This window comes from Tetranychus urticae, chromosome 3 (assembly GCF_039701765.1).
Source record: "Tetranychus urticae isolate SD_2017Ah chromosome 3, NJAU_TeUrti_SD_1.0, whole genome shotgun sequence".
Taxonomy (NCBI): domain Eukaryota; kingdom Metazoa; phylum Arthropoda; class Arachnida; order Trombidiformes; family Tetranychidae; genus Tetranychus; species Tetranychus urticae.
In genome coordinates, this window is record NC_142960.1 from 2,719,249 (window position 1) to 2,730,314 (window position 11,066).

The 11,066-nt window shown below is 32.3% G+C and overlaps 2 protein-coding genes and 2 long non-coding RNA genes across 4 annotated transcripts; 3 read left to right on the top strand and 1 right to left on the bottom strand.

The window, feature by feature from the left end:
• Positions 1-1,296: 1,296 nt before the first annotated feature.
• LOC112539244 (uncharacterized) lies at positions 1,297-2,848 on the bottom strand. Its single transcript, XR_003082918.2, has 2 exons — positions 2,675-2,848; positions 1,297-2,604 (listed from the first exon to the last, which is right to left on the bottom strand). It is a non-coding gene; the product is annotated as an uncharacterized LOC112539244 (long non-coding RNA).
• A 97-nt stretch (positions 2,849-2,945) lies between these two features.
• Positions 2,946-3,799, top strand: LOC149093165 (uncharacterized). Its single transcript, XR_016199747.1, has 2 exons — positions 2,946-3,074; positions 3,204-3,799. It is a non-coding gene; the product is annotated as an uncharacterized LOC149093165 (long non-coding RNA).
• Positions 3,800-4,215: 416 nt separating this feature from the next.
• Positions 4,216-6,205, top strand: LOC107365748 (uncharacterized). The gene is made up of 3 exons (XM_015933303.3): positions 4,216-4,829; positions 4,886-5,038; positions 5,224-6,205. Exons 1-3 carry the CDS (start codon positions 4,352-4,354, stop codon positions 5,361-5,363), a joined length of 771 nt encoding a protein of 256 aa, XP_015788789.1. The 5' UTR covers positions 4,216-4,351; the 3' UTR covers positions 5,364-6,205.
• Positions 6,206-9,693: 3,488 nt separating this feature from the next.
• Positions 9,694-10,814, top strand: LOC107365780 (transmembrane protease serine 6-like). Its single transcript, XM_015933350.3, has 4 exons — positions 9,694-9,823; positions 9,886-9,967; positions 10,042-10,373; positions 10,445-10,814. Exons 1-4 carry the CDS (start codon positions 9,763-9,765, stop codon positions 10,693-10,695), a joined length of 726 nt encoding a protein of 241 aa, XP_015788836.1. The 5' UTR covers positions 9,694-9,762; the 3' UTR covers positions 10,696-10,814.
• The last annotated feature ends 252 nt before the right edge of the window (positions 10,815-11,066 follow it).

Below are 11,066 nucleotides of genomic sequence, written 5' to 3' on the forward strand. Positions count from 1 at the left end.
TAGATTTTTCCATAGGATTTTTCATTAAAATCCCGAAAAAGCTAAAAATTTCCTTTCTATGGAGATTTAATGTTAAATGAAATTTTAATTATCATGGAATAATTAAATAATGGTAATGCTTAGAATTTTCAAATTTTTATCAAGTTTTTAATGGAATTCAAGCTTCCGATCAATGTTGATTTTTCTTAATTCTGAATTGTTGATCATATGCAATCAACAATTCAAATTGAAGATCAAAAATTTGAAAAAATGACCATTTAATTGAATCAAAATTTAGGTATGTTAATCAATGATTTTGATAATAAAATTAGGTGCAAATTAAAGAAAAAATATTGATTTAGAATTTTAGAGAAAATCAAAACAATTGAATAAAATTCACTAAATTAATTAATTGTTAGAAATGAAAACGCTCCAGACAGTAAAAACTTTCCGGCAAACCTGATATCATTCAACAATGAAACTATAATTTAGACTAACTTTTCCCATAATGCTGTATTGATGTTAATCTCAAATTGTCAGGTTAATCTTTAAACTCAACAAAACTCAGGCCTAACCTACTGTTTTAAGATTTATTGAGTTGAGTTCAATTTGATTTTAAATTGTAGGGATTCATGTCCAACATATTTAGTTATGTTTATCGGAAATGATCGTGATCATGAATTTGGTGCTTACTGGATTAAAACAATGATGGATGTGTTAACATTATTAGGATAGTTTCAATGGCAACTCGCATCTTGCTTTTTGATTGATTATTGTCAACTTGATCAATGATCAATCAATTTACTTGACACTGAAAAATGGTTACTTTATCCAGGTAATTAATATAAATAACTATTGTTAACCAGCATCAAGACCATTAGTGCTGTAAGAAAGGTTAGATAAGCCATCAACATGGGTAATACCAATGAATGGACAACACTGAAAACATGAAAACATTCAATGTCCATTGATTTTAATTTGTACCAAAAAAACTGAAAACGGTAAAATTGAAAAATGGTCGTTTGTGGTGAAAGTTTGAGATGAACAGTTGAAAACCATTAACAATGGTTGGCTTTTGATTTTGGGTTTAACATTGGTTTCCATTAAAATTTACAGTTCAAGATGAAGATTAGGATGGGAGTAAAGATGGAAAGCTTTATCTCTTATCTTTCTATTTTTGTCCTTTATTTTCCTTCCTTTTTCCCTGTCTATTTATGTTCTTTCTCCTTGTTCATCTCATTATCAACATTTTTGGGTTCCTATGGCTAGGAGTTTATATCATGATTTTTTTTCAACGAATTTTTATGCTTCAAAGACTGCCTGAGTCAACATTTTTTTATTTCTGCTAACTTAGTGAGCATCAAAAAACATTATTTTCTTAACAATTTCACTTTTTAGTTTTGTTTTGCTCTTGCAATAATAACAAGTGATTCTCAGTCATCAGATGAAAATGAATTTTCTTGAAGAAAGAAAGAAAAAAAAACAATATTTCCGTCTCAAGATGTAATCCATATGAGCACAGAATAACAATAGACAGATACACTTATTATCATAATCATAATGAACACAAGTTTATAATTACAATAACAATGGTTGAAATGAGCAGCAACTTTCAAGGATCAATATGGTAATAAATGTAATTGTAGAGAGTAACTGATACTTGAATTAACTTGATCACACTTTTTTTGAGCCGAGAAAAATTGATTAAGTGAAAATTGGCTTTTCAAATGTGTATCTCAATTGACTTACCATTGACAAAGCCAATTTGAACTGGTTAATATTGACCAATAAAATAATCAAGTTTGCCCATTGATTCAATAATTTTCCTCATCCAGCACAGGGAAAAGGTTGTGGAGGCTCAACCACAGGAGTTGACCATTAAAATAGAGTGATGTTTAGAGAAGTTAACATGATAAGATGAAAGGACTACAATTTGATTGGTGAAGGAGAACCTCGAAAATCCGACAAGATTATAAATATTAAACCAGAGTTTGTTTTCTTGTTGATTTAAAACGTATTAATGTTTACAAATTGGTCCATTTGTTTATCGAGGAAACCAACTAAACGCCGACGTATCAAACAATTATAGCTACATCTTTGGAGGCATCAATTTAATCATAAGACTGGACCATAGTATCATCATTAGTAAATAAATAGCTTTTCATGTAAAAGGTTACTTTATCCAATCATCAATCCCTTTTAATGTATCCAGTCTCTTGTCCGGGCCAATGTTTACATTTTATTAAATAAAATAAGCCTTGGCCTTTATGTAGCAGGGTGAAAATGATACTTGAAAATTAATCTGTTCATATCATCAGGACAGAAGAGTGAATCTTTGGTAACATTAATTAGCTTTAAAGTTTCCTTCTATCGCGTTGGTTGACTGTCCTTTGTTAGGAAAGATGATGGTTTTTCAAGCAACAGCTTCTTCTTGATGGCTTGCTGGAGTATAAAGATTGGGCGGTAAAATGTACATCCAATGTGTATTGGGTGAAAGTAAACTGATTCATAATGTATAATGCACAAAAAATAGAGATGATGATGGTGATGATGACCAGAGAGGAAGATAGAGTTGCTTGAGAGGTTGCCAATTTTGGGATAACTCGCCCTTCAATGATGAGGTAACTTACAGAGACAGGAGAGAGATTTTATAAATGTAGATTTTTTGGTTAAGAGGAAGAAGAAGATTACTAACATAAGATGAAATTGTGTAGACAAGATGGATGAGATGCGTAACTTTGAGATTTATTGTTGGACACTTATAACCATTTTCAATCCTGTCTTTAAATAAAAATAATGATCATGATGAAAAAATCATTATCATCATAACTTTCATCCTCCTTAATGTTGCACCAGCTAAGCCATTTCTTTAACCGAGATATTATGCTTTTTTAAAAATTCAACAAAAGAAGCATAACTTATTGTAATATCTTGACAGCCCCTTAACTTGTAATCATCTGATTAAATTATTCGATGTCCAAGTTTCACTTTGTTTTCAATTATTAATCAGCAATGTTTCTAATTAAATATTAATTGTTTTGCTTTTCTACCGTAACTGTTGACAGTTCTAAGTACCTGATTGACATTAATTCCTGGTAAGTTTTTACTCCATTCAACTGTTGAATTTATCCTTTTATGCGTCAATCTGAATATGTGCATCATGGTTTGAGTCTAATATTTTTAATAGCTAAAGGTTAATCACTGTTTGTCTTTCTCCAATTCAGGCAATAATTCAAATGGATGCCTATTGAGATTGCACCTTTTCCTGGAAATTTTGGTTCATTTGTATCCAGCTATGGTCAAAATGTACAAATCCTTCAACATCCAGTATTATCTTAAAAGTTGATTGGTAGCTCTCTTTGCTTTGTGTTGGAACTCGGAGAGAGATTAAATTAAATCATTTCATCAAATGGAGACAATAGGCTTTAATTCTTATCAGCTTTTCTTATAATATATTTATCATTATCGATTCCCAATGCAGTTTGCTGCCTTCGCTGATCAACCAAAGAATCTTTAATCAATGTTATTTTCAACACAATTTTTTTTCATCATCATGACCTCTTTTTCCCTGACTCTCCAATTTTGTAAGTCAATATCCTGAAAACCCTTCAAGGTCAAGGTTTCCCTTTTCATCAATTACTTCATGGAGTTGATCAAATCCAAATTGGGTTGATTGTAGACCAGTCATACTATAGCCAATACTCCTTTCATTTATCCAATTGCAAAAGTTGGTTTATTGTCTGATGAAAAGTTTATTTCATTAAATGATGCTCCCAATTGATAGCTTAAAGGCTATTTTGTGGGTATATTTTATATCCAATTCATCAATAATCTTTCTCATTTGTTCAGTCTTCATCAATGATAATTAAATCTAGTCATGAGTTAAGCTGGATTTCATGTTCCCATGAAACGATAAATGTATTCCTGGCAAAATCATTGCTAATTTAATGAGAATATTGTCTGATATCCTTTCTCGTCAGAAAATTCATTCTAATCAAACTTTAAACCCTTTTCCATCAAAGTCAAATCATCAAACGATGCGATTTATGAGATAAAACAAAAAATAGTTACAATGTATTGTAAGTGCAGATCAAAACTTTACAGCGAGATTTGTCAAGATTTACTTGCAATTCATGAGAATTTTTTATTCTCTCCAACTTAGCGGGAGATATTTCCTTTACCTTATAATGATAATGATGATGAAGAAGATAATGTTGATGATGATGATACAATCTTTATGCAAATTAACTGAAATGGTAAAGTTGAATTTCCCTTTTAGGATAAAAAACCTTTCAGTCTTTCAAGATGCAAATAGGATGACATAATCAAATTGTATTACACATAGTAAATTATCTTCGAATATTGACTGACCATGTATGTAACCGTAACCACTTGGTTAAGTACCTATCAAAATTACCTAAAACTTCGAGTTTTTATTGTAGTTTCAAGTGAAATATTGAAAATGGGTAAAATGAAAGAGTTGATTGCAATTGCTAAAGATTCTCATTTGGAGTTTTTTAACTTAGTTTTCGTCTTTGGTTTAACAATCCAATCAACTGTTGTAACTCAAATGATTGAAGACAAAATTTGTCTCAACCAATATGGCTTTAGATTGGCCGATTGTGCTGATGAACATTCAGATGCCAAGATCGCAGTTCTTAGAGAAGCTTCAACCATTTCTAGTTATCGATCAATACTGAGCGGTTTACCAGCCATAGTGACAACTCTTTTCGTTGGACCATGGATCAACAATTATCCAAACCATTTAAAGTTAATCATTGTAATGCCTGCCATAAGTTCAATACTGCAAGTCATGTTTCTCACTGGAAATGCCATCTTTTTTTCATTGGGTAAATAAATCATTTATAAACTTTTTTATTATTGATATATTGAATTGAACCTTTAGATCCAAAAACAGTTTTAATTGTTGACTTGATTCCATGGATTTTTGGTACTATTAAAGGTTGCTTTATGGCTCTTCAAACTTACATTGTTTTAACAACTCAACCTGATAAACAGATCCTCAAGTTTTCAATGTGTGATGTTGCTTCTTACATTGGTAAGTCAATACAGTCAATTTCCCTGGTAAAGATGAAAGTCATATTCAAATAAGCTAGTAAATAAAATTCACCAGAATTACTCGTTTTCTCATAAAAGTGATCATTTATTTAGTTTAAGCATTGATCGTCCTTCAGTTCATTGTTTTATATTTTTTTCAATCTTACTTATTTGTAACACAATTAGGTGGTATTGCTGGTCAATATACTGGTGGAGCCATTTTCGCACAAAAACCTTGGTTTAAGAATCAAGTCTCTAACTATCTCGGAGTCTTTATTGTCTCATTGATATTCAAAATATCTGCTGTGATTATATTCATTATATAATAACTGCTCCTTCGGTTTACAAATTGAATGAGAAACAAGCAGCTAAGGATCCAAATCATGTTAATCATGGACTACCTTTCAGGAGACATAAGTCTGAAGAGGAAAAGCAGAGTCCCGTTAAAGAGTTTGTTTCAAAAGTATTTTCCTTCTCGGCTATTTGCAAATTATTTCAAACGTTGACTAAACCTCGAGAATCAGGGAAGCGTGGAGTACTTTTATTTTTGGTCGGTATTGCAGTTGTTCGGAGTGTAGAGTATCCATTTATAAGAAGCAACTTTTATCTATTTGCTCAACGTGCATATGGATGGTCAAATTATGAATACTCAAAATACAGTGCAATTAATGATTCCATTCCAGCGCTCATGCAGCTTATTGGACCTCGAATATTTATTCAGCTCCTTGGCATGTCAGATATTTCACTTGGTATACTTGCCTGTGTTTCTCATGCTGGTGAGATGATAATACGAGGAATTTGGTTAACAACTGTAGCCTTTTTCATATCAACTGTCACTGGTTGTACTTATACTCTGATCGATGCTGTAACAAACTCTCTTTTGGGCAAAATTGTTGAGCGCGATGAGATTGGAGGCACTTTTAGTTTGATATCTGTGATTAGTTCAGCAATTGCTTTATTTAGTGATTGGTCATTAACGCAGATCTTTAATGCAACACTTCATAGTGATCCTGGTTTTTGTTTTCAATTGTTTGCTGGTATAACGATAATTCCAATTTCTGTTTTCTTGTGGATTAATTACAAAAGATCACATCTAATCGAAGCAAAATCAAATGAGACAAATAAAGATGTAAATAGTCCAAACAAATAAAATTAGTTTGGTAGTGAATATCACATGCAATCAATCAATGCATCAATTCATGATTTAAGTGCCATAAACTTCCAACTACACAATGTTGGTCTGATTTCGGTTAATAGACCGATCAAACTGTTCAGAGAAGCAAAAAGCATGTCAGATAATCCTAGCACACTCATTTGATGTTATTATTATATGAAGTTAGGCATATGATCTTGACTCTAAGTTTTCAAGTTTCAGACGAAGAAGCGAAGAGGTAAAACACGCGAAGATCATAAAAGAAAGTTAAACATGGATTACGCCGCCCGAAGAATAGTGAAAATAAGCTATTCCCAGTGCGGTGCATTATCTCAATGGTGACTGTACTTACGAAGAAACACACTGCATTCACCATCAAATTGTATTACACACAGTAAATTATCTTCGACTATTGACTGACTTACAATAGTGAAATATTTGTATTAAATAGCAACTCCAATTCAGACTAAATCAACGCTTGTAAAATACCCAAGATTAAACCATTAATCTTTGTAAAATACAAAGCGTACTCATTGTGTTATCACCCAATTACGGGAATTCAGGATACCGATCTCCCTACACTCGATATTATCGAGTCGATAAGAGACCAATTTGCGCGGAGGCTTTATTTGTATCCAAGCAAACAATCGCCATCTGCTGTATGTAATTTCAACCAAGAAACCAGAAAACTTGAGCCAGTTTCAACTGCAAACTAAAAGGTCCTAAAGAAAAATGAGGGAAAATGAATGTGTATGAAATAAGTTTTTTAGCAAAATTGATTGCCTAGCCGATAAATATTATTTCCAATTTCCATTAAACATTAAAGACTCCATTTTTTGACCATTCATCAACCGTTTCCATCGTACATTTTTCACCAGTCCAGAATGACTAGACTTTTGTCCAAATTTTAATTGCGTGAAGCTTTTAACTTGTATTTAGCGAGTGTTTTGTTTCTATTTTATCTTTTTTATAAGGCTTCAATATACAAGTTTCTGTGTACATTGTGTAAAACGAGCATTTTGACTAAAGGCAAAGAAAGCTCTTCGCAAGAACTGACCTTTTCCTTGTGCACTCGTGTTGCTGACGCTTCTGTCTGGGTCGATTGGATAAGTAAATATTAAAAGCACTAAACAGTTACATATAAAAGAACGGATTAACAATTTTAGCTCAACACACGTCTGACTGATTATTCATTTTAACCTTGTTTTTCAACCGGCAAGATTTCATGTAAAAACATATTCAGAATATGCCGCATATTATTCCTCTTTATGCTGGGTAATGTTTCAATTAGTACTAAAATTATTAAAAGTATACCAAAGATATATGATTCTTTTATAGCTAAAATCAATCGGAAACAGATGATTCTTAATACGTGTCCATGTGTTTGCTATGGTAAAACAATGTAAGGGAATTCCCTTCATTCTTAATTTCAATTTTGATTGACAAATTTTCATAACAACTTGTTTTTCGTATTGACCTTTTCGGATCACTCAGCAAATTGCATCGCATTCATATCAATCATATTCAAATGTAAACAAAACAATGAATTTTTGCGAAAAAGGTTTGCATTTAGTTTCGTAAATTTTTCGCCTAAGTCTTTACTTTTTACTCAAAAGACAAATTTTACATTAAATCCATCAACCTGGGTAACACAAAAGTTTCCCCTTCACTCTTTATTATTGAATACGAAATCTGCATTTGTCCTCTAACCTCTTTCAACACTTTATCTCAGTTCTAGTAAATTCAATGTACCTTTGAATGAAAAAGGTCCAGTTTCTAGTTTCAATGCTAGCTAGATGGAAATGATTAAACAAATGAAATACCATGTTGAATTGTCTAATTGATAATTCAATCAGTCCAACTTAGTACCGGTAGAATTGACGGTCAAAGAGTTTGAAAGCGGTTTGCAATGTCTGATGGGTAATTTGAAAAACTGAAACTTCTAATTGATTTAAAAAAGTGAAAATAAAAGAAAGAGATTCTAATACAACTGAATTTTTCAATCAAATCCTTATTAATCAGCATCAAAGTCATAACTCAGCTACATCCCGAAAAAATAGAGAATCTCTTAATAGAATTCAAATATCTGATAAATTTATGAAAAAAGCGGCTGGGTAAAAATGGAGAATCCGTATTCCATAATATTGAGTGAAGAAGAATCTTTTTTGTTGCCTAGATTGATGGATTTTAAGTAAAATTTGTCTTTTGAGTAAAAAGTAAAGAGTTGCGCGAAGGTAGGTTCATTGTTAAAGTCTGTCATGTTAATGAGCGAATCAGCGAGGACGTGAATTTTGCACCGAAGATATCACTCATAGCTTTTTACAACTGAAGTTGTCAATCAAATCATTATTGATTCACTTCCAGTAATTGTTCCTAAACAGTTAAGCCATTTGAAGGCTTTGCAATATGACAATCATAAGTAAATCGGATAACTTTAAACAAGATCAATTAACTAACTCTAGTTGATTCCAAACTTTCTCTGAAAAAATAAAGTTGAACAAAACTAACAAACAGATTGAACTTGAAGGCTACCGTAACAATGAAGTTATCATTACTGCAAACGATATGTACCCCGAAAAAGTGGCCTTTGTCAATTTGACAATAAACTTAATTTTTTGAAAGGAGACATCAAAAGTTCAGGAAAGTTTCGCATTCTGTTTAAAGTTAAACTCGATAGAAGCTAAACTTTATTAGAATGATATTTCTTAATTGCTTCTATTGAATGGCGAGAGCGATCTTCTTCAGAACGCTTGGATTGCATATTATAACTTTAGGTTGCTCAACTTTGAACGATCGATATTGGATAAGATTCGCGTCAAACAGATTATTCTTAATTAGTGCCCATGTATTTTCTGTGTAAAGACAATTTAAGGGAATTTCCTTCATTCTTTATTCACTATTATAAACCATTTCAGTTGCAAAGGTCAATCTTGCATCTTTATACCTTTTTGGTCAAAACTGGCTCAAATAAGTCACAATTACTGATTGAATATTTTTACAAAATACGGATAAAATACTTATATTTGAACCACCTTAAATTGTTTTAGCGTGCGAGCACATTATTACCTGATAATCATTTAAGCAACTGCCAACTATCGAAAGCTTCATTAAACTTGTAGTCCAACACAAAACTAAATGAAAATCTTTTTTTTAAAAAATTCATTGTCTTGTTCAATTTGAAGATGACGATGATGCTGGTAATGATGAGATTGACAGTTGCATGGTGAAAACATTCATCTGAATTTGATTTGCTACATTTCTTTTGATAGCATTTGATTCATGCATTTTGCAAACTTCCAATCAACGAAGTCAGTTAGAAAAACCCTTTATACTGAAACTTTCATCAAAATATGTCAATCTTAATTAAAATTAAAGAATGAAGGGAATTCCCTGACATTGTTTTTTTTGCGTCCCAACCACATAGACACTAATTAAGAATCATCTGTTTCCGATTGATTTTAGTATAAAAGAATCAACTACCAACGAATCTTAATCATTCTAACAAAAGCTAAAGTATCATCAACAATTCGACTGCAAGTCTCAATAAAAATCCCAATCCCTCAACTGTTACAATGAGTTTAACTTTGTTTGCTTCCATCTTCGCCCTTTTAATCAATCAGTCCTTTGCATGTGGTAAGTCAGTGAAACAATTAAGCTACTGATAACATTGAAAATTAACTCATGGTTTTGTTTAGACTGTGGTCAGCCTATTGGTTACGCACCTCCTGAAGAATCGGAGGGCAAGTTGACTCGATTCCCTTGGTATGTGGTTGTTGAGTAAGTATGACAATATTTTACTCATTTCTACTTTTTTACCTTAATTTTACCGTGATTTTTTCCCTTTAATTCAGAAATAAAAATTTAAAACCTTGTGGTGCTGCATTGATTGATGATCAACATGCTGCTATTGCTGCTCATTGCCTTTCTGGCTCAAATGCAGCATCGCTCAGAGCTCGTTTGAACGATAACTCAACAAAATCAGTCTCCTCCTTTTGGATTGATGAGCGATATAACACCAAGACTGGCGCCTATGATTTTGCTGTATTGACTTTGGATTCACCAGTTGACTCGCAATTCAAACCAATTTGTTTACGAGACTCAGATAAAATGCCTATGCCTGCAGTCCACATGATAAGTCCTTCATCTGGTAAAAATAAGGAAGACTACCTTTACACCAATCAAGGTGAGCTGATTGTAAATACAATTTCTGTTGCTTCATTTTTAACAATTGTTGATTAATCCGATTCCATCTAGATTCCAAGTGTCCTGTTCCTGCTACCAAAACTCATTTATGTATTATGAATCCTACTAAAGTTGATACATGCCCTGAAGGACCATACATGCGAGGTGAAGCAAATGCAAGATACTACCTTGCTGGAGTTACTTCTCGTTGTTTCTCTGCTGGAAAGCCAGATCTATTCACTGATGCTAGTTTATACATTAAAAAGATGCGAGAATTGGCTCCAAAAGGTTGCTGGAAAGACACATGGGACTGGAGCCGATAATATTAGTCTCATCGAAATCAGTTCTCGCGAAATTATGAGTAACATAAGTTACTAAACTTGAAAAATGGAAAAAGTTGTTTTTTTGAATAAATAATTGCATATCTCAATCTTCATTTTTACTTTACTGTCTTATCTTCTGATCTCATTCAATGTTGATCGTTCAAAGTTAAGCGAAGTAACGGCTATAATATATGATTCAAAAGAAAAATGAAGCAAATTACGTTTCTCATTCAATATGAGCAATTAAGAAATATCATTCTAATATAGTTCAGCTTCTAGCAAGTTTGTGGATGTCCATTGAAAAAACGTTTGACTTTAGGTCGCGATTGTCACCGAACGCTCAACCTTAAGCACAGTTTTCCATGATACAC